The following is a 26,421-nucleotide window of genomic DNA, read 5'->3' on the forward strand; positions in this document are numbered from 1 at the left end:
GCAGCGGCTTTGGTGTTTCAGTGTCTCCTCAGTGCTGCCTAGAGGCGCTCAGCCCCCACCAGCCATGACTCTCCTGAGCATTAGGCAGTTGTGCTCCTCCAAGGATGGTGTCCTGAGACCCAGCCTTGCCACTGCCTAACAAGAAGTGGAGTGGGAACTTGCATCCACTTTTCCCCATGCTCAGGGCTGCCCCCAAGAGAGAGAAGCAGAATCTTAGCATCTGAGCACTGTGCTTGCTGTAGGGGAGTGTGTGCTCTATCGCAGCCTTTTGAGGACCAGGCAATCAGGCAATATAGTTTCCATGCTGAGTGCGCCACCAAGGAGGGCTTTGACATTTTCCTTCTTGTCAGCTCCCTTATCTAAAACCTGCTAAATATTTGCTCAAAGTGAGCTAACCAGAGTTGAGTGCTTTAAAGGAAACGTCCTGGGGAAGCATGTGGCTCAGGCCATTGGGCTCCTGTCTACCATATAAGAGGTCCAGGGTTCGGTTCCCAGGGCCTCTTGCTGAAGGCGAGCTGGCCCAAGTGGAGAACTGGCCTGTGCAGGGAGCTGGTGCATCAAGATGATGGAACAGGGAAGCGGACTTGGCCCAGTGGTTAGGGCGTCCGTCTATCACATGGGAGGTCCGCGGTTCAAACCCGGGGCCTCCTTGACCCATGTGGAGCTGGCCCATGCGCAGTGCTGATGTGCGCAAGGAGTGCTGTGCCACACGGGTGTTCCCGCGTAGGGGAGCCCCACACACAAGGAGTGTGCCCCATAAGGAGAATTGCCCAGTGTGAAAGAAAGTACAGCCTGCCCAGGAGTGGCGCCGCGGACATGGAGAGCTGACACAACAAGATGATGCAACAAAAAGAAACAGATTCCCATGCTGCTAACAATAACAGAAGCGGACAAAGAACACGCAGCAAAATAGAACAGAGAACTGGGGCAGAGGGTGGGGGGAAAGGGGAGAGAAATCTTAAAAAAATAAAAAAGATGACGGAACAAAAAGAGACAGGAGAGGGAAGCGGATTTGGCTTAACAGATAGTGTCCGCCTACCACATGGGAGGTCCATGGTTCAAACCCAGGACCTCCTTGACCCATGTGGAGCTGGCCCACGCGCAGTGCTGATGCACACGAGTACTGTGCCACGTGGGGTGTCCCCCACCTAGGGGAGCCCCACACACAAGGAGTGTGCCCCGTAAGGAGAGGCGCCCAATGCGAAAGAAAGTCCAGCCTGCCCAGGAGTGGTGCCACACACATGGAGAGCTGATGCAGCAAGATGATGCAACAAGGAAAAAAAGGGGGAGGACACACATTCCCCGGCCGTTGACAAGAATAGAAGCAGACACAGAGGAACACAGAAAAGCAGACAGCTGGGGGGGGGGGCGTAAATCTTAAAAAAAAAAAAAAAAATGGAATAAGAAATGCAGCAGACCAGGGAGCTGAGGTGGCTCAAGAAATTGAGCCCCTTTTCCTACTCCAGAAGGTCCCAGGATAGGTTCCTGATGCCACCAAAAGAGAAGACTAGCAGACAGAACACACAGCAGACATCACAAAACAACGAGGGCGGGGAGGAATCTTTGGACAAAAAAGGATGTGTACCCTTTACACCATATATAAAAATGAATCCAAAATAGATCAAATACCTAAATATAAGAGAACACGGAAACTTCCAGGAAGGTGGCAGTTTTGAGAGAGAGTTTATTTTCCGAGTGGGAGGGGAGGTAGGGAATATATATATATATATATATATATATATATAAATATATAAATATAAAGGAAAATGTCCTAGGAAGCGAGCTTCCTCAATCCCAGGTTAGGGTGTGATATCTTTCTGCCTTTTTGAAATCCTTCTATTTGACTCTCCATGGCCTCCCTGTTGAACTCTGGAGGGTCTTCAAGAGAAATCAGTGTAGAAATAGAGGGATTTGGGGGCTAACTTCCCTGAGGGCCTCCCACTGGCACCACCCTCACCTGGAGCCCTTGTCCCACCACAACCCAACGTTTCAGGACTTTTTTGTTATTTTTTTTAAGGAGGTAGCAGGGAATGAACATGGGAAGCAGGAGCTCAACCACTTGAGCTTCATCTGCTCCCCAACCCATTTATCTTTGACTTCACCTGTAGCTTGTTCCCTGGTCTATCTCTGTGTAGGGAAAGCTCCAGATTTTTTTTTAAAGATGTATTTTACTTACCTCGCCCCCTACCTCCCACCTTGTTTGTGCCCGCTGTCTGCTCAGCTCTCTGTGGTGGCACAGGCCAGCTTGCCTTCACCTGGAGGCCTGGGGAATCAAATCGGGGCCTCCCGTACAGTAAGGGAGTCTGATTGCTTGAGCCACATCACCTTCCCTCCAGTTTTTTTTTTTTTGTGTGTGTGTGTGGTGAAAGAAATACCAATCCATATTTACACAGGACTGTGCTGCTAAAATGCAATCCCCGGCTTCTACTTTTTAGGATTCTGCTGAAGTCTGAGAGAAAAATCTGTTTGGATGGAAATAACCAAAAGCTTTCTCGAGTCATTGGGGAAAGAAAAAACAAAAACGGTGCCTCCAGAGATGCACAAAGGTCAAAGATCTGTCCTTTTGAAAAGGTCTATTTCAGTCAGCATTACTGATCTCAAGGCATCCTGAAAGTTCTTGGTATACCTCATTGGCCAGGAAACCCTTGGCAATGCACCCTGGTGTGTTGGGGCTGCACCTGGGCCCTGCGGCCCCGCCTGGCCAAGCCCTGTGTGGGAAAGCTCTGGGTGCAGACATGGTGGTGGCTGCTCTAATGGGTGTTTGGGGGGGGGGTGCTGTGGAACCCAAGAAGGCTGCCTGGAGGAGAGTGTGCCTAGCTCACTCTCACCTCGCCCTTCTCTGGCAGGCATGTGAGGCCCTGGGCCACCTACCCTTCCTCGACCTCTGACCTCAGCCCACTGGACCCCACCAAGGGAGCCGTGGCCCAGCTGCGGGTATCGTGAGTCTGGGCTTTGGGTATTAGTAGGTTCCCCAGGAGTTCCTAATATGCAGCCAAATGTAAGGCCCATTGGCAGGTGAAACACCCCAGCTTGGGCTCTTGGGCTGAAGTGAAACGGTGTGGCCGATCTTTCCGCTGGCAGGAGGTTGAAAGCTGGGGCACCTGTGTGCTCTGGGAGGCAGGTGGTGGTCCCAAGGGTGGACTGGAGGACCCCTGAGCTGCGGGCAGTCAGCACCCCAAAGAGGCAGGCTCCAAATGCAGAAGGCCCGGCTGCCATGCACCTGTCCCCACCTCTGCTACAACCGCTTTCTTGTTGCCTGGTTCTCACCCCCCAACCTACCCCCACAGCACAGGCATCCCCCCTCGCATTGCCAAGGCTCCTTCCCCACCCTGTTCCTGGATTTGCCATCTCAGTTTTTCAAGCTTTAGACTGGGGTCTTGAGAGGGCACGGGGAGGACTGCATGGGCAAAGCCCCCTTACAAGCATGTCCCAGCTCCACCATTGCCAAAACAGAAGATAGGGCACACATGGTGGGGGGGGGACAACTAAGGAGAGGTGACCGAGGGACGGTAGCCCTCCATCTCTACCCTGCCAGAGCCCTGGGGACCTGGCTGTTCCCCCAAAGGAACCTAAGGAAGGGAGGATGAAGACCAATTTCCCAGAGCTGCCCCGGAGCCAAGTCTGGGAAGAAGAAAGTGGGTCATGTGCCCAGTCGCTGCTTTGATGGGGAGGCACCAAGACTGTGACTGCAGAAGGGGGCCAGACCCTTAACCCAGAACCTGACACTCCAGCCAGACTGAGCTCCCCAGGATGTGCTATCCTACCTCTTTGCTTTGGTCACGCTGCTCTTTCCTGCCTAGGCACCCTTCTCCTTTTGTCTGGTGAACTTAGGCCCGAAGCCCTCAGCTCCCGCCACCTCCCATGTGAAGCCCTCCTGACCTTTCCCTCTGCCCACCAGGACTGGAATTGTGAGCCTGGGCACGGGACAGGGTAGACAGCAAGTCAGCAACGTAGGGAGGGTCAAGGCCAGGCTAAAGGGGTCTGAGAAAGCTGCAAGCTGGCCTTGAACAGAGTCAGAGAGCCCCCAGACAAGTCAGAGTGTTCCAGGGACAGGGTCAGGTCTGTTTTGGGAGGTCTGGCCTGGGGAAAGGCTGGGTGGCAGTAGCCAGAGGGAGGCAGGGAATCAGATGGGGACAGGTGATAGTGCTCCCCACCTTGGGAACCCCTCAGGATATGCTTCCCAGGCACAAAGCCCCAGTGTTGCCCCACGACCCAGCTGGCTTCGGCTCCAGAAGTGATTCTGCTGTATCAGCCCCTCAAAATTGCCTGGGGATCAGTTAGTTAAACCAGGTCTCCCCAACTGGAAGTCTACTACCTAGCCTGGCTGGAAAGAGCTCCCACTCCAGCCCCAGTGGTCTGCCCTCCGGCTTTCCAGGCTCAGAGAAGGCCCTTCTGACCCTCAAACTGGCCTCCAGGGGGTGCCAGTGTCAATGCCAATGTTAGATATTGAAGCTGTCTCACTTTCTTACCTAAAAAAGGACCATGCTGCACACCCCTCCCTTTAGACACTAGCTGGGGGGACTGGGACCCGGGTGGGGACATAAGGAAAACAGGAGCACACTTGCTGCATGATGGCGTGATCCAGGGCCGGCTAGCGGGTGCCTACACATCAGGAAGGGGCAGCTCCTGTGGGAACTGGGGCAGGCTGGCCCCATCAGTGCCATCTGTCCAGGAACGGACTGCCTCTCCTTGTAGCAGGGGTGACAATGATGCTGCAGAAACTACACAGCACTGCAGAGGGTCGGCCTGAGCCGAGTCACAGGTGTCGCCTCCAGACCACAGCACTAATGGGGATGAGAAACCTCAGAGACTGCCTGGGCCCTGCACCCACCCACCTCACAAATGACCCAGGCAGGCCCTGGTCCTGTTGACTGGCCACCCTGCACCAGTCACTCAGTTGCTTTGAGTTGCCTTCCCTTTTTTAAAGTTGGGGAGGGGGTGGGGGGGTGTTTGCTGTGCTTGCCTCCTGGATGGGATGGGACACAAAGGATGGCATGTGGGTTAGTTACTACTGCTTTTATTATCATCCTCCCCCAGGAAGGGAAGAGACTGGGAGAAAGGGAAACAACGCAGGCCACTAAAGGATGGTTATAAGACATGGCCCCGGACATGACATCACTTCCCTGGAATATGAGTCATTCATCCCTTAACCCACCTGCTGGGGGCACAGGTTCTACCTGCAGTCAGGACAGTGAAAACACCCAGGTCCCAGGAGGCAGAATTGCAAAACCTGAATCAGTTTGGTCAGGGAGGACTTCCTGGAAGAGGGGGTACTCCTCTTGGTGTGCCATGATTTATGGAGACCCAGAAAGTTCCGGTATCATGACAGGTGGGAAAAAATAAAATGTAACATCCCATGAAATAAAATAAAATGTCAAACCGAGCATGCTAATGTGCGGGGAGAGGGGCAGGAGGGAGGGAAGAAGGCTGAGGAGGCTGAACCCCCAAAGCTAGCAAAAGTATATGTGGGGCATCCCGGGTAGTCATCTGTGTTTTGTTTCTTGGAGAGGTTTTTCTCGAGCGGTTCAACCTCCCTCAAGCCGCTCACTGATGCCTCGGACACTTTACGAAAAGAAAGAAAAGGCCAAGAAACCGGACCCGTGCAGGCTAGTCCGGTGACTCTCTCTCCGGTCGCCAGGATTCCCGGGGACCTAGACCCTGTCCCGTGCGTCCACCGCCCGCCAGGGACCCGGGGCTCCCTCCCCACGGGCCGCGACCCGGCACCCGAGGCCCGACCGGGGTCATCGCCCGACCGACCCCTGGCCCCCTGACGACCCCCATCCACCTCCGCCTCCCGGGACAGGCGGGGCGGTGCTGGGCGCCGCGGGCTCCCCGGCCGCAGTGTCGCCGCAGCGCCGGCCCCGCCCCCGCCCTTTCTTCCCCCCCGCACCCCCCCCCGCGGCCGCGGCCCCGAGCGGTTCCAGAGCGGAGGCCGGTGCCGAGCCCAGGTGAGCGCCTGCCCAAGGGGCCCCCGGCCCCCGGGACCCCTAGCTCCCCACCCCGTCCCGCTCACCCGCCGAGTCCCAGCCTCCCCGCCTGCGCGCCCCGGGGGGCACTGCGCGCGATCTCGGGGCTCGGACCCAGGACCCGCGAGTGGTTGGGTGGGGATCGGCAATCTGGAAAGGCATGCCGGAGTGGGGGTGGGGTGCTGGAGAGCCCGTCCTCCTCCTTCCCTACCCCCGGACCCTCCCCCACTGAGCGCGGGGGGGGGGGGGGGGCCCACTCTGTGCCAGCTCCTCTTCCTGGGGCGTCCGGTGCGGTGGGGACTCTGGACTGAGTAGGAACGGCTGCTGGGAAGGGCTTTCCAGAGACAAGGAACCTCAAGTGCAAAGGGAGAGTGCTCCGGTTTGTTTCTGAGCCCCCAGGAGAGGGGGCGAGGGGAGGACATACCCTTATTCTGGAACCGACTGAGGAGCTGGAATCCTATCCCCAGGGGCACCTGGAAGTCACTGAGACGGGATGCAGACCCTGAGATGGCTGCGTGTAGAAGGGGCCTATGGGATCCTTGGTGGCAGAGGGTCCAGGAGGAGGGAGGCAGGAGGCCCAGCCAGGGCAGGGGTCCAAGGACAGGGTAGAGGCTTCTGCCAAAGGCCGGAGGAGACCCCTGCTTGTCTGCACCTGCATGCCCTAGGGGAAAGACAAGAGGGGCGGGGGGGGGCGGGCTCTTGAAGCCTCAGTTTCCCTCCCTGTGAAGTGGGGATAATTCAGTACCTGCCCTGGAGGTGGTTGACAGCTCCATCTCGGGCATTTGTCAGGTAGTGGACACTGCGGCTTCTTTTAGGCACTGAGTGGCTGTGAGCAAGGGACAGTACTCTGCAAGAACTTGGGGGACCTTCTCTGCTCCATGCCTTGACATGGACCTTCGCCACTGAGCTGGGTATCTGGGCTGCAGGGACAGAAGGGCTCCAGTCCAGCCTGGCACAGAGAAGGTGCCTGGAGAAGCTGAGGTCCCCACCCAGTCTCCTTCTAGGTCCAGGCCCAGGAAGGCATAGACCCGGGTGGGCCCCTGAGAAGGGAGGAAACAGCCTGGTGGCAAGACCAAGCCTGAATTTTCCTGGGGGTCAGTGGAGCGGCAGGTGAGGCCTGAGGCCAGGCAGGAAGGAGTTGGGCAGGGCCGAGCCAGAGTTGAGGCAGGATCTGGAGAGAGGCCCGCTGGTGCCCGTGGAGGATCAGGTGGGGTAGGCGTCAGCCAAGTTTTACAGACCCTGCCCTGGTGCCCAGTGGGGGAAAGCACAGGCCTGCTTCGACGGCCTTCTGGAGATACCGCCTCCTGACTGCAGCAGGCACCTGTAGGGCAGGGAAGACAGGGTGCCAGGCGGTAGGTGGTCCCTCTCCAACCTTTTCCTCCCTCCTTCTTGGCTCCCTTGCCTGGGCTCTGGACATGACCAAGGTGGCCTCAGGCTAGACTTCAGGAAGAACTTCTAAGGGAAACAGCAGGGGCCAGCCGGTGGAATGGTCTGTGGGAAGGTCAGTTATAAACTGGACAGCCACACCTTTGTCCTGGGCCTTCCAAAGCCCACCCCTCAGCTATGTCTTCCGGAAGGTCCACACTGTGGCCTTGATGGCGCGTGACCCCGGGGACCTCTCTGCTGACCCAGGCGACCCCTCCCTGAGCTGGGTGACCTGCTAGGGCCTCAGCGTGTTATGGGGGCTCCCTGGGCCCCTGCAATCCAGATGCTCTGCCCACCCCACCCCCACCTGACCTTGGCGAGCCCTTGGCCTCTGGGTTTCCCCATCTGACTTTGGGGAGATGGTGGGTGGGAGCTCCTGGCTTGGGGGCAGGGCTGTGTGCCTGGCTTCCCTCTCCCCCCACCCCATCAGGCCCCAGGCTTTTGTTCACCATGGAGCTAGGTTTCCCTGGGGACCAGCAGGCTGGCCCAGCGCCCTCCCTCCCCCCACCCGCAGCCCCTTCTGGCCACAGCTCCCAGCAGGAGGAGGGACTGAGGCCTGGGCTGCCTCCCGGACTCCCTGCCTCCCTTAGCCTGCCTTCCCGGGCTCGCAGCGGCAGCGTGGGCCTGGGAGCAAGGAGCAGAGACTGCCCTTGGATCAGGTGGGTGTGCAGGGACTGCCAGCCGGGGTGGGGGCCGACGAGAACCAAAAGTTTTACCCTCATTGGGAAGGCACCGACTTGTTCCAGGTAACCCAGGGTTGGACCCTGGGCATGGTGGCATCCTCGGGCCAGGGAGGGGTGAGGAATGGAGTGTCTCTTGGGTGCCAGATTTGCAAGGGGGAGGAAGGGGCTGCAGAGGGTGTGGGGGAGTGGGCGGTCTAGTGGAAATCGGGAAGGATTTCCTGGACCAGGCACCTTAGGTTGGACTCACAAGGGTGGCAAAGTTTGAGGGCAGAGGGGCTCCCCTGGTGGTGGGCACAGCACGTGCAAAGGGCCAGAGGCAGGGCAGAGAATCGTGCAGGTAGAGTTTGCTGAGCCTGGAGGGCCTCAAAGGGTCTGGGTTCTAAACGCCCCTACAAACACCTATTTCCCAGCTCCAAGACAACCTTCTCCAGAGGCTCTCACGGTCTGTGTCTGTCTGCCTGTTTGGGTCTCTCTCCTCACCCCTCTCTCCCCTCCCATTCCCTCTGCAGATCCTGAAGGCTGCTCCAGCCAGGATGGCAGCTACCGCATCTCTAAGGCCCACAGGGGGTCCGGTCCCGTGTGGGGCCCCCTAGGCGCTCTACCTGACTGCCCACCACCGGTGCGCCTGCCCGCCTGCCCACCCACCCATCCGAGGGCCACTCGCCATGGGCAGCTGCTTCTCCAAGCCCAAGCCAGGTGCCCCCTCTCTTCCTCCCGCCCTCCCTCCCTCCTTCTGCTACCTTCCCCCTCCCCTCTGCTCTCCGCAGGCCTCCGAAGTAGGTCAGGCTGGAGCCAGAGCCGGCTCGGAATGTTAATGCGTGGGCCGGAGGGGGTGGGGTGGGGGTGCTTGGAGCTGTTCTCCCATCCCCCATCCACCCACCCAGCAGGTCCCCCTCTTTACTGGGGACTTTGGGTGCTGATGGGGGAAGCAGCAGCTGGAACCTTCTTGGAAAGAGGAGCTGAGGGTTCTTTCCACTGTGGGGTAGGGGGTGGGGGGGTTTTCCCCCAGGGTTGGGGGAGGGAGGGCCCCCTCAGGGGCTGTGTGACTTAGGGTACGTGAGTTACCTCTCTGGGCCTCAGTTTTCCTCTGTATGATCTACGCCTGTCTGCCCTGACTTCTCGGGGTTTCTGTGAGCTTCTCTCTTTTGACCTGTTGGGTGACTTTGGGCCACTGCCTCAGCCTCTCAGGGCAGATTTCTCCATTTGTATAGAAAGTCACCTCCCTGCCTGGCCCAGGAGGCTCTGGCCAGGGGAGAGGGCATCTCGGGGTGCTGGGAGAGGCTCCCCTCCCCTAGGCTCTTATCCAGGACCTCCTCACCCCACCCCGGAGGCAGGGGTATGCAGCTGTGTCATAGAAGGGCAGGTCCTGAGAGGCCTCTCAAGTGCCCTAGCAGCACCCCTGCCTGCCCCCATCCAGGCCACCCTGCCCAGGCCACCCCACCCAGCCAGCTCCCCTTACCTGATACCCATCGGGCTCCATTACCTTGGAACGTGTGAGCCTTTTCTCCTTTTCCTGGGCCTGAGGGTAGACCAGGTGGGGGCAGGGGGAGGGCTAGCCGAGGTGGCCCCACCAGGCAGTTGGACCCACCAGCACCTACTGCAGGACACTGCTGTCACCCACCTCCCCACTCCCATGCCCTGGGCACCCATCCCGCCACGCTTCCCCCGCCTTCAAATGACATCCATTTTCTTGACATTAGCCTTCCCCAGTGAGAAGTGGGCAGGAGGAGGCCAGCTGGCCCTAACCGGGCATGTGCAGGCCTGGTGGCCTGGCAGGAGGCCTGGGCAAGTGTCACTTGTTGATGCCACCTGGAACTTCTTTAAAGGGACCCCAAAGGGGCTGCCTGCAGAGTTTCTATATACTGCCCTATTGTTACATTAACATCTTGCATTGCTGTGATTCATTTGTTCCAACTGATGAAAGCCCATTTTCAGAACTGTACTATGAACTAGATAGTTCATGGTTTATTTTAGGGTTCACTGTTTGTATAAAAAAGTCTTACATTTGTTTGTTTTTTTTAAGTTTTTTATTCTAGTAAAATATAATCTAAAATTTCCCCTTCTAACCACATTCAAATACATAATTCAGTGCTGTGAATTACATTCACAATGTCACCCTACCATTAACACCCAAACTTTTCCACCCATATAGAAAGTATATAATTTAAGCTTTAAGTCCCTATTCCCATCCCCCGCTCCAGCCCTGGGTAACCTATATTCAGTTTCTGACTCTCTGAATTTTCTTATTTCATATCAGTGAGATCATACAATATATGTCCTTTAGTGTCTGGCTTATTTTAACTCCACGTGATGTCTTCGAGGTTCATGCATGTTGCAGCATGTGTATAACTTCCTTCCTTACCATGGCTGAGTAATATTCCATTGAACATATGTACCACATTTTGTTTTTCCATTCATCAGCTGATGGACTCTTGGGTGACTTCCATCTCTGATGAACTTTGGTGTACAAATATTTGTTCGATTCCCTGCTTTCAATTCTTTGGGGTCTATATCTAGAAATGGGATTGCTGGGTCATATGGTAATTCTGTACTTAACTTTCTACACATCCACCAAACTGTTTTCCACAGTGGCTGTACCATTGTACATTCTTACCAACCATGAACAAGTGTTCCTATTTCTCCACATCCTCTCCAACACTTGTTATTTTTTATTTTTTATGGTAGTCTCACCTTTTTTTTCTTTTTTCTTTCTTCGCCTGTGCTTTTGGCATCTAGTCTAAGAAATTGCTGCCTAACACAAAGTCCTGAACATGTTTCACTGTATTTTCTCCTAGGAAGGAGTTTTATAGCTTTAGTTCTTATATTTAGATCATTGATCCATTTTGAGTTAATTTTTGTATATGGTGTGAGGTAGGGGACCACCTTCATTCTTCTGCTGTGGACATCCAGTTCTTCCAGAATTATTTGTTTAAGAGACTATTCTTTCTCCATTCAGTGGATTGATCCATTGGCCAAAGGCGTGAAGGCTTATTTCTGAACTCTCAGTTCAGTTCCATTGGTCTCTATGTCTGTCCTTGGGCTGGCACCATGCCATTTTGATTACTATAGCTTTGTAATAAGTTAAAATCAGGAGGTGTGTGTCCTCTAATTTTGTTATTTTTTTCCAATCCATCCAGCCCTGCTCCTCCTTGGCTGTGTGGCCTCGGGTAGGTGACTGTACCTCTCTGAGTCTCCAATCCCTTATGTATAAAATGGGGCCAATCCTTGGGCCCATCCATGTAAGTAAGGGTGCTTAACACAGAACCTGTTGCACAGAAGTACCTTCTTCTCTGCACTGGGCCCTCTGATGCCAGGACTCCCATCAGGGACTGCAGGCAGGCAGGAACACAGGCCAGAGAACAAAAGCATTTGGGGCATAACCACTCAGCCAGGATCAGGAGGGGCCACGGGGAAGCCAGAGCAAGCAGAACATCTCTGTGCAAATTCTCACTTTTTTTTCCTGGTGTGATTCGCTTCTGTGGCTTGATGCATGTGAGGCCCTGGAGTTTTCTGAGTTCTCCCTCCCCTCTGCCATGCCCCAGTGTCTCTGTGTTCCAAATAGGAAGGCTTCAGGTGAGTCCCCAGAACTAGTGACATCTGGTTACCTGCCTTTTATGCGGCAGCAAGAGCTGCCTAAACGCTTTCCCTCTTTGCCATGGCTGCCAGTAAGCTCAGTGCTAAACTGAGGAAACACTACTGCTCAACCCCATCTATGGAGCTTCTACTCTGGGTTCACATGTATGTATCACCTCCTCGGGCATTCACTATCACTGAAGAGGTAGGCACTCTCTTCCCCATTTTATGACAGAGGCACCTGAGGCCCAGACACCGTGGGGGCAGCTGGGACTCATGGAGCAGGAGGACGTGGGGGCAGAGACATGCTCCCTCCCCACCCTCCTTCCTCGGCTTCTGACTTAACGTCTTCCCATTAGACTGCCTCTGTGTGCACCTGGGAGCCTTCTGGAAGGAGAGGGAGGATGTAAACAGCTTGGGTCAGCCACTATCTGAACCCCCGCCAGGCTGTTCCTGTGAGCTTTCTCTCCACAGCTCACGTAGCTGGTGTCCGCTGAGTCCAGTGTTTTTCTTTTTAATTCTTCTGAAAACATTCTAACACCATTACATCAAGTGTGGCAAACGGAGGCCACGGGGAACCTCCACCCGTAAGCCTCCACCTGATAGGACAGCCTCCGCAGAGCTGTGTGCTCGTGCACAACCCCCTGCCCAGCTGGGATCACAGACGAGACCTTCGCCCTACCCCACCCCCCCCCTCCGTGCCTGGGCCTGAGCTGGGGACTGAGGCACGAGAACCAGGGTGAGGAGCCCGGGCTCCTGGGCCGGGGGGTGGGGTAGGGGTGGGGGGTGTTATCCCGGCGTGAGACAAGGGACATCTGGGGGGCTGGGCAGCCAGGGGAGGCCAGGTCAGGCTCCCAGGAGGAGGCCATCCCTGGGCTGCATCTAGATGGAGGGGTAGAAGGAGTGAGGCAAAGCCAGGAAGGACAGCGGCCCTGGCCGGGGGAACCAGTCACACAGGCCAGGAGCATGACTCAGCAGCCCGGCTGGAGGCTCGGGGTGCGGGGGGGTGGTGAGTAGGAAGCCAGGAGAGGCCTGGAGCTCTGGGGCCTTGGGAGTTGGAGAGGCGCCTCCTGCTGCCCGCCTGGGCCCACTCTGGGCATCACTTGCCCTCCTTCGGCCCGTATTCCATGTAGCTAAGCAGCCCAGGAGGCCAGATTGCCGCTGCTAAAAATTGTTTATTGTTCCCTTCTAATGAGAAAAATGCCCCAGGCACGTTGTAGGGAATTTGGAAACTGCGGGAAAGCATAAAGAGCAAAACTGCAGTCTCCTCCCCAGCGTGGGACCCCACCAGCACACCGTCCCGGGCCTTGTACCCCCTCTGCACTGTCTACAGGGGGCGGGCTTCACAGCGCCCCCAGGCCCCAGACCCTGGCCCACCAAGACACTGAAAATCCCAGATGAGTGAGTGCTTCTCCTACTAGGAAGAACAGATATTTTATGAAGCTGAAATTATGCTGTACATGCCTTTAAAAAAAAAAAGAAAACAACTTCAAACCTAAGGGAAAGTTGTAAGAATAGGATAAGGGGCCCTTGATGTCTGGTCGCCCACATCCACCAACTGTGAACTGCACTGCACTCAGTTTGGGGCACTCTAAAGGCGACCTCTGCACGCTCAGAACCCTAAACCATGGCTGTCCTTTGTCCACTGTGTCTCATGTTCCTTGGAGTCAGAGCACCAGCCTTGCTTCCGCCTAAGGTTTTCTAGGCAATTACAGGGCCAATGGAGCATTGCTTTGTGTCCATCTCTCATTTTGTTATCAAAAAAGAAAACGTGCAGAAAATAATTCTGGAAGACCAAAAGCAGTCCCACCTCCCGCTGTCCTCTGCTTCTTGCCTGTTCCCGGGCTTTCTGCAGGTGGCTTTCTGGCAAGTTCTCAGGGCTGGGGGAACCAAGCTGCGGCAATCAAGGGGCCGGGCTGACCCGGCTCACCTCACCGCCCCTGCCCACAGTGGAACTCAAAATAGAGGTGGTGCTGCCTGAGAAGGAGCGGGCCAAGGAGGAGCTGTCGGCGGGGGGCAAGGGCAGCCCCCGGGCCTACCAGGGCAACGGCACGGCCCGCCACTTCCACACCGAGGAGCGCCTGCCCGCCCCGCACTCCTACCCCGGTGCGCAGGACTGCGTGGAGGCCGCTGTCTGTCACGTCAAGGACCTCGAGAATGGCCAGTGGGTGTTGGGCATCCGAGGGGCATTGCGGGGCACAGATCTCGGGTGGGAGGGCCAGGTCCGGGCCGGGGGTGGGGGTGGCACGGTTCCTGGAAGAGGGACCCCCAGGAGACCCGTTGCGGGCCCTGGCCTGACCTCTGAGCCCCTCCCCAGGATGCGGGAAGTGGAGCTGGGCTGGGGGAAGGTGCTGCTGGTCAAGGACAACGGGGAATTCCACGCCCTGGGCCATAAGTGTCCACACTATGGCGCGCCCCTGGTGAAAGGTGAGTGCGGGAGGCGGGGTGGGACCTCCCAGCAGGAGGCGTGACCGCTGTGCATCCTCTGTCATCCGGAGGGGATGTCCCTGCAACTGGCTCACGTCCTGGCTCCAACTGGCCCCAGACCAGCCTGCCTCCTCCCTGGGCCTCAGGGTCCCCATCCATGAGTGGGGACCTTCTGGGCTGCAAGAGGGACCTGTGGGTGCTGGGACACGGGTCCTCGGAGGGAGGCTCTGCCTCCCCCCTCCCCACCCCGTGGCCCCAGCCTAGCCCCGCCCTCCCAGGTGTGCTCTCCCGAGGCAGGGTGCGCTGCCCCTGGCATGGCGCCTGCTTCAACATCAGCACCGGGGACCTGGAGGACTTCCCCGGCCTGGATAGTCTGCACAAGTTCCAGGTGGGGCTGGGTGTGGCGTGGGGAGGGGGGCCTTGAGGAGGATCCCCAAAAGCCAGGCCCTGAGCAATGCAGCCCTTGCAGGTGAAGATAGAGAAGGAGAAGGTGTACGTCCGAGCCAGCAAGCAGGTGAGGAGGATGGCTCCAGGCTCAGGCAAAAGGGAGAGGCAGGGAGGGCTTCTTGGCATGTGCAAAGGGCCAACGGTGGAAGGGAACCTGGTACATAGGCCTGGAGAGCAGAGTGAGGGGCTGTAGGTGGGGACCTGGTCCGCTGGGATAATAGTGGGGAGGTTGGCCACGACCCCAGTTCCCAGCTTTCCCACACCCTGCCGTCGCCAGGCCCTGCAGCTGCAGCGAAGGACCAAGGTGATGGCCAAATGCATCTCTCCGAGTGCCGGCCACAGCGGCAGCACCAACGTGCTCATTGTAGGCGCTGGTCAGTGGTGGAGTCATGAGGGGTGGGGGGTGGGGGCGAGAGGCGGTCCCTGGCTCATGAACCCCTCCCCTCAGGTGCAGCCGGCCTGGTGTGTGCAGAGACACTGCGGCAGGAGGGCTTCTCGGACAGGATTGTCCTGTGCACCCTGGACCGGCACCTCCCCTATGACCGTCCCAAGCTCAGCAAGGTGGGAAGAGGGGAGGGTGGCCAGGGCACAGACGGGGGTGGCCAGGGCAGGGCCCGAATTCCCTGTCCCTACGGGGCCCACTGGGAGCCTCATATATCACCCCTTGGGGGTCTGGCCAGTTGCACTCTGTGTGCCTGCTGGGCCCATCTGGAGTGGTCCAGAAAGATCTGAGATTTGAGCCTTGTCCGCTGCCCCCTTGTAACCCCCACCTTGGCCCGGTTCCCCTCCCTGAGCCCCGTGTCCTCTGCTGTCACAAGCTGGCTGCTTCCCACAGTCCCTGGACACGCAGCCTGAGCAGCTGGCCCTGAGACCCAAGGAGTTCTTCCGAGCCTATGGCATCGAGGTGCTCACGGAGGCCCAGGTGCGTGCTCAAGAGTGGGCAGCTGGAGGCCCGGGAAGGGTCACTGGGAAACATGGAGAGTGTGAGGCTGTGCAGGCGGAAGGTGTGTGGGGATGGTGCTTGGCCTCCTGGCACCCACTGCCCAGGGACTGGGCAACTCGGGGACTTGGTGCTCCAGACCTGGAGTTGGCACCTCAGCCTTCTTCCTGGCAGGGTCATGGGCACGCAGAGCCCCGGAATGTGGGGAGACAGGTGATCTGATCAGGGCTGGGGCAAGAGCCTGGCAGGACCTGGGAGCAGAGGGAGGGCTTTGAGTGGTAGGGGATGAACACACCTGTGGGAGTGGCACACAGGGCTTGGACTCCGGGCGGAATGGATCGGAGGAGCCGGAAGTGAAGGTGAGACCCAAGTCCGTGCCCAGGCCCACGCCCTGCCTGTGGGGGGGTGGGGTACAGGTGGTCACGGTGGACGTCAGGAACAAGAAGGTCGTGTTCAAGGATGGCTTCAAGCTGGAGTACAGCAAGCTGCTGCTGGCGCCGGGGAGCAGGTGGGAGGGTGCCCCCTCCCCGCTGGTGGGACCCCCGACAAGGGCTGGGAGGGCTTAGCCGCGGGGGAGCCCCTCGCTGACCTTGGTCCCGTCTCAGCCCCAAGACCCTGAGCTGCAAAGGCAAAGAGGTGGAGAACGTGCTCACCATCAGGACGCCCGAGGACGCGAATCGTGTGGTACGGCTGGCCCGGGGCCGCAATGCCGTCGTCGTGGGAGCTGGCTTCCTGGGTGAGCGGTGGGGTGGGGGTGGGAGGACCCATCACGGCCAGTCCCTGGAGGTGCAGGGTGCCAGCTCATGCCCCCCGCCCCCAGGGATGGAGGTGGCCGCCTATCTGACCGAGAAGGCCCACTCGGTGTCCGTGGTGGAGCTGGAGGAGACGCCCTTCAGGAGGTTCCTGGGTGAGCGCGTCGGGCGTGCCCTCATGAAGGTGAGTCCAGCAGCCGGACCCTTGGGACCCCCGGGAGGTCCCGGCCGGGCCCTTTGCCCCACCCGCGCACCTGTCCTGGCAGATGTTTGAGAACAACCGGGTGAAGTTCTACATGCAGACGGAGGTGTCGGAGCTGCGGGCCCAGGAGGGCAAGGTGAGGTGCCCTGCTCCCCCTCTTCCCCGGGCCCCCTGGGCCCCCTGCTCACCCATCCACTCCCCACAGCTGAAGGAAGTCATACTGAAGAGCAGCAAGGTCGTGCGGGCTGACGTCTGTGTGGTGGGCATTGGTGAGTGAGGGGCAGGCAGGCCGGGAGCGGCCTGGGGCTCATCTCTTCCTCTTCCTGAGCCTTGGTGTCCGAGGGTCTGTTAAACGGGGCCCACCCAACATCACGGGGCTGCTGGGGAATGGGTGTGCCGGGTGTCGCCCAACCCCCTCGGGGGCTGTGGAAGTGTACCATGTTGACCCCCTTCCCAGGGTGCTCAGGAGGAGGTGAGACCCGATGGGAGGCTCAGGGGGATCTAGACAGAGGAACAAGACAGGCCTAAGACGGGCAGTCGTGCGTGGTCACCGTGGGACCCGTTTGTTGGTGGTGAGGGGAGGGGCGTGGAGAGCTTCGGGCAGCAGGACACGGGGGCCTCTGTCCTGTCAGGTGCGGTGCCCGCCACGGGCTTCCTGAGGCAGAGTGGCATCTCTCTGGATTCCCGAGGCTTCATCCCTGTCAACAAGGTGGGGGCTGGCTGAGGGCAGACGTGGTGCTGCGCTCTGCCTGCGGGCGGTGGGAGGGCCAGGCCACGGCCCCCGTGCCCTCCCCTGAAGCCCTGGGCCCTCTCCCCACAGATGATGCAGACCAACGTCCCCGGTGTGTTTGCGGCTGGCGATGCAGTCACCTTCCCCCTGGCCTGGAGGAACAACCGGAAAGTGAATATCCCACACTGGCAGATGGCTCATGCCCAGGGTATGGCCGGCCCCAGGAAAGGAGAGTGGGTAGGAGGCTGCCTCAGGCCTCCTTGGGCCCACCCCTCAACGCCTGGACAGCGTTGTGGTCCGTCTGGGCAGCACATGGAGCACGTCCCATGGGCCATCCCCAGAGACCTCCTTCAGGAGACACCAGAGAATCAGCGTCCTCTGGGTACCCCCATCCAGCCAGTCGTGGTCCCACCCCACCACAGTTGTTCTCCCACCAGCTTCTCCTCTTGTCGTCAAGGATACACTTCCTGCAGAATTCCTCTGGCCTGTGCCTTCACTTCAGAGAAGGGGAGAGGGATTTAGGAGGAAAAGGGCTAGCTCTGCACTCGGTGCCTTGTGCAGGCCCCAGGGAGGTGGCCCTCTGGGCCCAGGGGATGAGGGTCTCGTGCCCTCTGAGGAATAGCTTCCCCCTGCCAAACACATCTGTTGACCACCAAGCCCCCTAAGCCTTACCAGCTGTGTGCGCCTGCTATGGGCCCCTCAGACACAAGTGCCAGCAAGTTAGCTGTCTCACTGCCTCCTAGGAAGGATCCCAAGACTCCCCCCGTACAGGGGACTCCACTCTGCCCCCATCTCCCTTTCTCTCTGCCTTTGTTTTTTCTGAGTGTCTGCTGCAGGAAACCCCACTCCTGGTACCAATTTCTGTCCAAGTCCAACGTCTACAGTTGCTGCTAGGTCCTAAGGAACCAAAGGCAACACATCAGTCCTTAAGGGTTTTTTCTTCTGGGGGCGTACAGGGATGCTCACTGATAGACTTACTGCAGAAGAACTGGGAAGCACCCCCATGGCTATTCTCTCTGTAGACCCCGGCCCCCGTGTGGCTGTCATCTCTACCTCTTCAAGTCTGACATGTCTGTTTAGTTGCGTGCACAGCTGAAACGCCCGGCAGTGTCTCCCCTACCCCCCAAAAGCAGACCTTTCAGCCCAGGGCCCCTTAATTCAAATTCTCTAGAGAAGAAATCTAATTGGTTTGAGCTTTGAGCCAGGTATCCCCCTCTGCACCAATTACCTGCAACTGTGGGCAGGCAGTGGGCTGAGCCATAAGGTGGGCGGAGGAGAACTGTGGGGGTCCCTGGAGCCCCCAGGAGGGCTATGTGGGTGTGGCGAGGGCAACGGTGGGGTTCTTACTGGCCTGGACCATTACCCTTATCCTTCACTCAGGGCGTGTGGCGGCCCAGAACATGCTGGCGCAGGAGGCGGAGGTCAGTACTGTGCCGTATCTCTGGACCGCCATGTTCGGCAAGAGCCTGCGCTACGCAGGTGACTGGGGGCTCGGGCTGAGGGGCGGGGCTTGGGAGCGCGGCGGGGCGGGGCTGAGGCGTTAGCAGGGTGCAGGGGTGGGGCCGCAGGACTAAGGGCGGGGCTATGCATATCAGGCGGGCGGAGCCACGACGGAACTGGAAACCAGCCGCTAGGAACCTCTTAGGGGCGGGGCCTGAGCGGGGTTTGACTGGCCCCGGGGGTGGAGACTGAGAAGCCCCACCCCTTCCATCCGGCCCACAGGCTACGGAGAAGGCTTCGACGACGTCATCATCCAGGGGGACCTGGAGGAACTGAAGTTCGTGGCTTTTTACACCAAGTGAGCGCAACGGGCCGGAGCGGGGGTGAGGGGCAGTGGACCAGTTGGGAAGGGGGATGAATCCCCGAGCAGCTCTGCTCCAGAGGAGGGGGCTTGCCCGAAAGGTGCAACCTAGGTTGGACCAGGATCTAGGCAGGAGTCCCCGCGGAGGCAAGGCGGGGAGGTGGGGACAGTGTTGACTTTTAGCTGCCTTGAGGCCTAGCACTCCATTTCAGGAGGGCTCTTTGAGGAGGGTGTTAACACCCCACTTTTACAGTTGAGGAAAATCACAACAGATAAAGACAGTGGGGACCCCTGGAGCCTAAAGTCTCCATGGGATTCCCGCAGGAGTCCAAAAAGCAGGAGGGCTGGATGTTCAGGGCAAGACCCCTCCCTGGGCCCTAGGTGGACAGGAGTGGGTCAGGGTCCTCCGGAAAGGGGGAGATCTCTTGGGACAGCTCTCAGACCCGGCCACCCTCTCCCTGCAGAGGCGATGAGGTGATCGCCGTCGCCAGCATGAACTATGACCCCATCGTGTCCAAGGTGGCTGAGGTGCTGGCCTCGGGCCGAGCCATTCGGAAGCGGGAGGTGGAGTGAGTGTGGGCAGCAGAGGCCTTGGGGTGGGGACGAGAAGGGGGGTCTAAAGTTTCCCTGAGGGCCTGACTCTGGTTGCCCCTGGCAGCCAGCTGTCCCCATAGCCCTCCAGGGCCCTTCTCCTTGTTCTTTGTCCCCATCTGTCTGAGGCTCCCAGCCTTTAGGGCAGGATGGGGCTATGGAGGGGTGGGGCATGGCTGTGGTTTGGGAGCTGGGTAGGAAATGTCCTCATGAGGGATGGGCAGAAATAGGGGCCATGTCCCAGGACGGGGTCAGTGCCAAGGGGAGGGTTCAAGGCCCACTGCTTGGGCAGTCACCTGGTCTGGGACACCGAAGTCAGGTAGAGAAATGCAGGTAGTGATTGCCCCTGGGGACCCCCTGTGCAGAGATCTGGGTGGTTTTTTGGGATCTGGGGGGCACTGGACACCATCCAATATCCCTACCCCAGCGTGGCACAGATAGGAATCAACCTGCAAGCTCAACCTGCCTTCAGAGGGGCCCCAGGGACTGGGGAAAGCCTGGAGGCTGCAGGGGAGGATAGGGGTCATGGGGAGGATAGCGGTGCTGGTGGTGTAAGGCCTGAGGCTGGACACAAGGGCCAAAAAGGGACATGACAAATGACATGCCCTCTTCCTGGCTTTCTCTTTCTCCCCTCTTGCCTTCGTGAAGGCTGTTTGTGCTGCACAGCAAGTACGTTTGTCCTTCTTTGTCCTTCCTGTTGAGGGTTCTGAGCCTTTCCCACTTCAGCCCAAGAGCATCCACCTACTGGGTCTCCCCCTCTGCCCAAATACACATTCATGCTGCCTTCAAGGGCCAACTGCTCATGGTGCCCACATTGGGGTACCCTGCCCTTTTCCTGCTCTGACCCTACTTCCCCTCATTCTTGCAGGACCGGCGACATGTCCTGGCTCACAGGGAAGGGCTCCTGAGCTCTCATGCCTCAGGCTTGGGCAGACGGTCTGGGGCACCAGGGACAGAAGCCAAGTCCTGGGGGAAGGTGCCAACCTCCAATTTCCCAAGATCCCCCAGGGCAGAACCTGAATCGTTCCAGCGCTTGCCTTCCACAGCCTCCTGGCTCTCGTTTAGAGAGGCCTCTGCTGTCTTGAGAAGATGCCTATCCCCCCCAGGCCTCTGCTGCCATAGCTGGCACTGGAGGCAGGACAGGCCCTGCCTCTTCTCCCTCTGTTGGGACTCGCCCCCTGTGGGACCCTTTGACATCTTAGACATTATCTTAAAATTAAAATACACACATTTGCAGATCTGTGTGACTCCCCGTGTGATTGGGCAAACACTCATGGGGGAGGAAGCAAACCTGGCCTTCCAGGGGAGAGACAGGTATACCCCCAGATTTCTCAGTGCCACACCCAAGAAGTTTGGCCTGAGGGCCCCCCAAGGAGGTAACAACTGCTTGCGCTTGCTTGCTTGCAGGGTCAGCGGAGGCTCCTTAGAAGGAGTGACTCTGGATCTAGATTTTGAAGAACGGACAAGGGGAGTGCAAAGAGCTCGAGACAGGGAATGCTGCTTCAACGGTCAGAGGCAAACCCATGTCTGGCAGTTTGGGAGTACTAGACTACTTAGAGCTGTAGCAATTGGGTCCTGGGAAAGACCCCATTCTCTGCAACTAAATGGCAGAGGAGGAATGAGAATCCAGAGGGCCTTCTCTTTTCATTGCTCCATGCTGCCTCCCAGCCAATAAGAACATGGAGGGGAGACCCTTGGCCCCGCCTGCGGAGGCCGGAACCCTCCTTTCGGGATCCAGGGAGCAGCGGACAATATAGAGGAGGAGGCATGCGCAGATGCAGGGCACGCCGGGAACCGCAGGTTTCCCGCGATGGGTTCCCGGACAGCAGGGGTGAGGAGGGCACAGGGGAAGTGCAGCCGGATAGGGCAGAGAACGGGACTCCGCATTCACTGGAAATGGGAACCTGGCACCGACACTTCGCCGGAAATGTGTCCGGGGAAGATCGAGCCCCAGCCGAGCGCCGCTCTCATCCGCGGTGTCAAGAATGGCTGTAGGCCTGTCGGAAAGTGCGGGCGAGCCGCGCGGCGCTGGCCGGAAGTGCCGCTCCGTCGGCGCAGGGCTCGCCGGGAAATGTAGTTCCATCGGGTGACCCGGGGCGGTGGCCGCACGTCCCGCGGACCCGGGATGGCTGGGCCCTGCGGCTCGGGGGGCCCGATCGGGGCCGGGTCACTGGCAGGCGGCGCGCGGTCCAAGGTGGCCCCGAGCGTGGACTTTGATCACAGCTGCTCCGACAGCGTCGAGTACCTGACGCTCAACTTCGGGCCCTTTGAGACAGTGCATCGTTGGCGGCGCCTCCCGCCCTGCGACGAGTTCGTGGGTGCCCGGTACGGCCGGGTTCTGAAATTCTTGGGGGCGGGCGGTGGTCTGAGGGGGTCATAGGGCGGGGTCCAGAGGAGAGGCCTGGGCGTGGTGTCCTGGGGCGGAATCTAGTGATTTGGGGGGAGGAGTGACCACAATGGTGTCCAGGGCGGCGAGGGGGCGCGGAGGGGATCCCAAAACGGAGTGACCCGCGGCAGGATCCTAGGGCGAAGTGGTGTTTAGGTCTGGACTGGGGTCCTGGGTGCTCTCCGGTGGGGTGGGAAGATCCAGAGTCCCATACAGCGTCCTTTGAGAGTACTGGTGGAATTTAGGGGTCTCAGTAGGCCTGTGAAGTTGAGAGGTGTTAATCCCACTTCTGTGGCAGCCACCAGGAGGGTCCTGGCCTCACCAAACCCCATCTTTTCTTTCTTCCAGGCGCAGCAAGCACACAGTGGTGGCTTATAAAGATGCCATCTATGTGTTTGGTGGAGACAACGGGTGAGTCTGAGCACTAAGGAGGAGAATGTGTACTGCTCAGGGGATGAGCCTCCAGGCTGTTAAGTGCTAAGGCCCAGAATCCCCATCTATAGTGCTCCCTGCCCGGTTCATGGTGAGGATGAAACAAGATCTTGCACATGCCCTCAGCACACCATATGGTAGGGAGACACACTCAGGACACAGAAGTGTCTTTGTTCTGTGCAAGAGGACACAGCTTTGAAAAGAATATGTCCACCCTTGCAACCTCTGCCAGGTAGTTTTCCTTTTCCAGCCCTCCCTCTGGGACTTGCTCACATGTGCATGTTGCAGCTGAGAAGGTACTGTGGACACAACTTTATTTCCTGCATTTTTCACTTTTTGTGAGAGTTTCCTACATTGTTGTAAACTCCTGGCAAATAGCTTACCTGGCAAGGAGTCAAGGTTCTGTTGTTTGGTCACCATAATATACAGGAACTGTCCCCTTTTAAGATGTGGCCAGTTTTCCTTGGTGAATGATAGTGGCCGAGGGAACCCTACCCTTGGAATGTTTCTCTAGGAGCTGGACCTGAGCAGAGGGAGGTGTTATCTGAGGCCATGTCAGGTAACGGACAGGGGCGTAGCAGGCAGACCTATTCTGGGCAAGGGGCGTATGTGTCAGGTCTGGTCAGGGTCATCTTTTTGGAAGGTATGATACCCTGAAAGATGCATAGGAGGGAGGCAGGCCAAGGAGGGAAGAGTATTCAAGGCAGTGGGATCAGCATGGATGAAGGCTTGGAGGTAGAAGACTACAGTATAGTGAGAACTGATGTCTGCATAGGGCCTTCTTCCCCATTCATTCATTCATTTATTGTGCTCAGGAAAACCCAGAGAACCAGGACTCTGGGACGGGTTGGGAGCCTGCCGGATGTGTCCGAACTTTGGTCTCCTGGGCCATTCAGACTCAGTTCAAATTAGCACCCTGTGGCTTTGGGTTCAGGCAGGCGGCAGAACTACACTGACTGTGCTTTGGCTTCCTTGCTCTGTGTCTGGGGTGGCTGTACTGCGGGCACCCATGAGGGCCAAGGAGCTCGTGACCGTAAGGCCCAGCAGAGACGGCAGAGTGTTTGCACATGGGCGATCCTTCCTCCGCCTCTCAGCCCCAGGACCTGGCCTGCAGCCCAGGAAGGGCCAGTCTCTGATTGACACTGCAGCCTTGGTCCCTCAGGGCTCCCCGGGAGGTGAGGTGGGGGGCCGACTTGGGGCTGGTGGAGTAGGCTTCCAGAAGCCTGTCTCCCCACAGGGGTAGCAGCGAGAGGGATCCTTTTCAAAATGCAAGTGGGAGCATGTCCCTCCGTAGCTATGAACCCTATGAAATACCTTCCTGTCTCCCTCTGGGGGAAAGTCAGCATCTTGGTGGAAGTCTGCAGGGTCCTCTGCTCATGCCCCTCTCACCTCATCCTTTCACTTTGCTGGGGCTGCACAGGCTACCTTGCTGGGTTTGGATGATACCCAGCACCCTCCTGCCTCACGCCCTTGCAGTGGCTGTTCCCTCTGCCTGAATGCTCTTCCCCCAAAATGTCCACAGGGTCCCTATCCCCTTCTCCCCTTCCTCTGTGCACCTCAGGAGCGAGGCCTTCCCTGGCCACCTGTGTGAGCTGGTGGCCTTGCCCACCCCTCCTGCCCTTCCCACCCTCCCCATTTGCCTCTGGACCTTATAATTGTTTGTTAACATCCTTCTCACTGAACTGTCAGCCCTACTGGGGCAGGATGGTACTTTGTTTGTGGTACCCCAGTGCCCAGACCATGAGTAAATTAACGAAGTGGCATCTCTCTGCCCACAGGCGTTTACTGTCACTTTAACGAGAATCCCCCAGTGTGGGTGTCCATCTCTAGGCAAGTCCTGTAGCTTGAAGAGTTGAGTCCTGTAGCCTGTAGAGTTGGCGCCACAATTTTGTAGCCACGAGCAGAAACGCGTTTGCTATAATGTCACTGCTCAGTAAGAGGATACAGATTTCCCTTCCAGTTGCAACTTTGTAAGGACTGACTAGGTACAAAGAAAGATGGCCTCCTGTGGTATGGGGCGGAGGGTGGGAGGGCAGTTCTCACCCCTGGCTGCCAAGCCCCTTCCTCCCTTTTTGGCCACAGGGCCTCGGGCCTGTCCTTTCATCCCCCAGGCTCAGTTTCCCCATCTGGAACACAGGAGTGGTGGACCCTCTCTGGAGGTGGAGAGTGTCCCCCCCATCCTGAGTTGGTACAGGCTGAAGGAGACAGTTTAGGGGTTGCCAGCCCAAGCCTTCCAGGCAGGGGGCGATTGGCTTGTGGGGGACCTTCCACCTTTCTCCCCTCACACAACAAGGGCTAAGCAGTGGCCAGAGGTTTTGTCATCCACTTTATTGCAGCTTTAGTGTAGTTGTCTCATTGTTTCAGTTTCTTTGCTGTTCTTGGTTTTTATGTTTTTTTGGGGTAACATATATACGATGTAAAATTTCCCCTTTTAACCATTTTCAAGTGTACAGTTTGGTGGTGTTAACAACCTTCCCAATGTCATGCTGCCATCACCACCATCCATGACCAAAACTGTCCCAACACCCCCAAAAGAAATTCTGTCTCCATTAAGCAATAACTCCCCATCCTCCTATACCCCATCCCTTCCCCTGGAAGCTTGTCCTCTGATTTCTGACTCTGAATTTGCATATTCAAATCCTGTCATATATGTGAGCTCATTCAGTGTCTGTCCTTCTGTGTCTGGCTTCTTTCACGCAACAGGTTCATCCAGGTTGTGGTGCATGCCAGAAATTGCTTTTTTTCCCCTAGTACTTCATTTTTGATACAAAAAGGCAATATAGGTTGACATCCCAACAGTTACAGTAGCGATAGGTTTCCCCGCTCTGCTCCTAATAACCATTGAGGAACAGAGTTGACCTTTGCCATAGTGTCTCCATATATCGCCAGGTGAAAATCCCCTGGAGTACATTCCCTGTCCTCCTCCCAGATCTATTGAATCTGGATCTCCAGGGAAAAGTCCAAAAATCTACATTTTTAACATGTCCCAATTAATTATTTTTTCCCAAAAAATCAATTTTATTGATACATTCTAATAAAGCATACAATTCTTCCAAAGTGTATAATCAATGGCTTTTGATATAATCACATAGTTGTACATTCATTACTTCATAATCATTATTAGAGCGTTTTCATTATTTCAGTAATAATAATAATAAACAACATGCCATGGACTTTTTTTTCCTGAGCTACCAGGGCTAGGTATTGAATCGGGGGCCTTGTGTGTGGGAACCTGACTGAGCCGCATCAGCATCCCAGAATTGTTTTTTGTTTGTTTGTTTGCTTGTTGTTTGTGTTTTTGTTTTTAGGAGACACTGGAACCAAATCTGGGACCTTCCATGTGGGAGGCAGACACTCAACCACTGGAGCCACATCTGCTCCCCAACACTTTTTTTTTTTTTTAAGGAGGTGCTAGGGATTGAACCCAGGACCTCGTACATGGGAAGCAGGCACTCAACCACTGAGCTACATCCACTACTCAGCTTTTTTTTTTAATTAAAAATTAAAAAAAAATTTTTGTATCAATGTTACAAGTTACTCAATTAACAGCTACACTAACAATAAATCTGCTTTGGTCAGTGGTTCCCTTCCCTCCCAGCCCATTTTTGTTCAGTCCTCAGTCTTGAGGGGTTTGGAATGGTGTCTGCTCTGACTGCTTCAGGTTCAGAAGGGATGTAGATATTATGGGGCAGAGGAATGGAATTGTTTTGCCGGCAGTTGAAAATACTCCTTGTTTTGGTGGCTGGGGCTGGTTCATCCTCATCGTTTAAATGGTTACGTTACCCTGGGCAGGCCCAGAGAATTGGGGGGTGGGAACTGACTGCCTGTTTGCAAGGATTCAGGGCATAGGAACAATCTGAAACCTTTTAGTTTCTGAGAGTCATCCTTAACAAGTAAATTGAAAGTTGTGGGTTCAGATAAAAAGAGTAGAAGACTTGTTTTTTAAAAAAGGTTCCACCCCAGATGGCTCCCTCATCCGTCTGCTCATTGTCTCCACTCATTGTCTCTGCTTGTTGTATCTACTTGTTGTCTGCTCATCTTTAGGAGACACTGGGAACTGAACACA

General features: G+C 57.1%; 1 protein-coding gene across 4 annotated transcripts in view; it reads left to right on the forward strand.

The window, feature by feature from the left end:
* Window positions 1–5,883: 5,883 nt before the first annotated feature.
* Window positions 5,884–26,421, forward strand: part of LOC101436760 (leucine zipper like post translational regulator 1) — a 35,811-nt gene continuing 15,273 nt past the window's right edge. Inside the window, exons 1-19 of one of the 4 annotated variants that reach the window (XM_071209908.1) lie at window positions 5,884–5,948; window positions 8,584–8,770; window positions 13,598–13,811; window positions 13,965–14,074; window positions 14,353–14,462; window positions 14,544–14,588; window positions 14,799–14,895; window positions 14,970–15,082; window positions 15,357–15,443; window positions 15,878–15,969; window positions 16,067–16,197; window positions 16,282–16,397; window positions 16,480–16,551; window positions 16,621–16,684; window positions 17,048–17,124; window positions 17,236–17,353; window positions 18,526–18,624; window positions 18,868–18,943; window positions 22,272–22,334. In XM_071209908.1, coding sequence (XP_071066009.1) covers window positions 8,740–8,770; window positions 13,598–13,811; window positions 13,965–14,074; window positions 14,353–14,462; window positions 14,544–14,588; window positions 14,799–14,895; window positions 14,970–15,082; window positions 15,357–15,443; window positions 15,878–15,969; window positions 16,067–16,197; window positions 16,282–16,397; window positions 16,480–16,551; window positions 16,621–16,684; window positions 17,048–17,124; window positions 17,236–17,353; window positions 18,526–18,624; window positions 18,868–18,943; window positions 22,272–22,334 — 1,715 coding nt within the window. In that variant the 5' untranslated portion in view covers window positions 5,884–5,948; window positions 8,584–8,739. Of the gene's footprint in view, window positions 5,949–7,906; window positions 8,051–8,583; window positions 8,771–13,597; window positions 13,812–13,964; window positions 14,075–14,352; window positions 14,463–14,543; window positions 14,589–14,798; window positions 14,896–14,969; window positions 15,083–15,356; window positions 15,444–15,877; window positions 15,970–16,066; window positions 16,198–16,281; window positions 16,398–16,479; window positions 16,685–17,047; window positions 17,125–17,235; window positions 17,354–18,525; window positions 18,625–18,867; window positions 18,944–22,271; window positions 22,335–26,421 lie in introns of those variants that run through there. The other 3 variants (XM_058281767.2, XM_058281764.2, XM_071209907.1) reach the window with 3 other exon arrangements.

The sequence above is a fragment of the Dasypus novemcinctus genome, chromosome 19 (assembly GCF_030445035.2).
Source record: "Dasypus novemcinctus isolate mDasNov1 chromosome 19, mDasNov1.1.hap2, whole genome shotgun sequence".
Taxonomy (NCBI): Eukaryota; Metazoa; Chordata; class Mammalia; order Cingulata; family Dasypodidae; genus Dasypus; species Dasypus novemcinctus.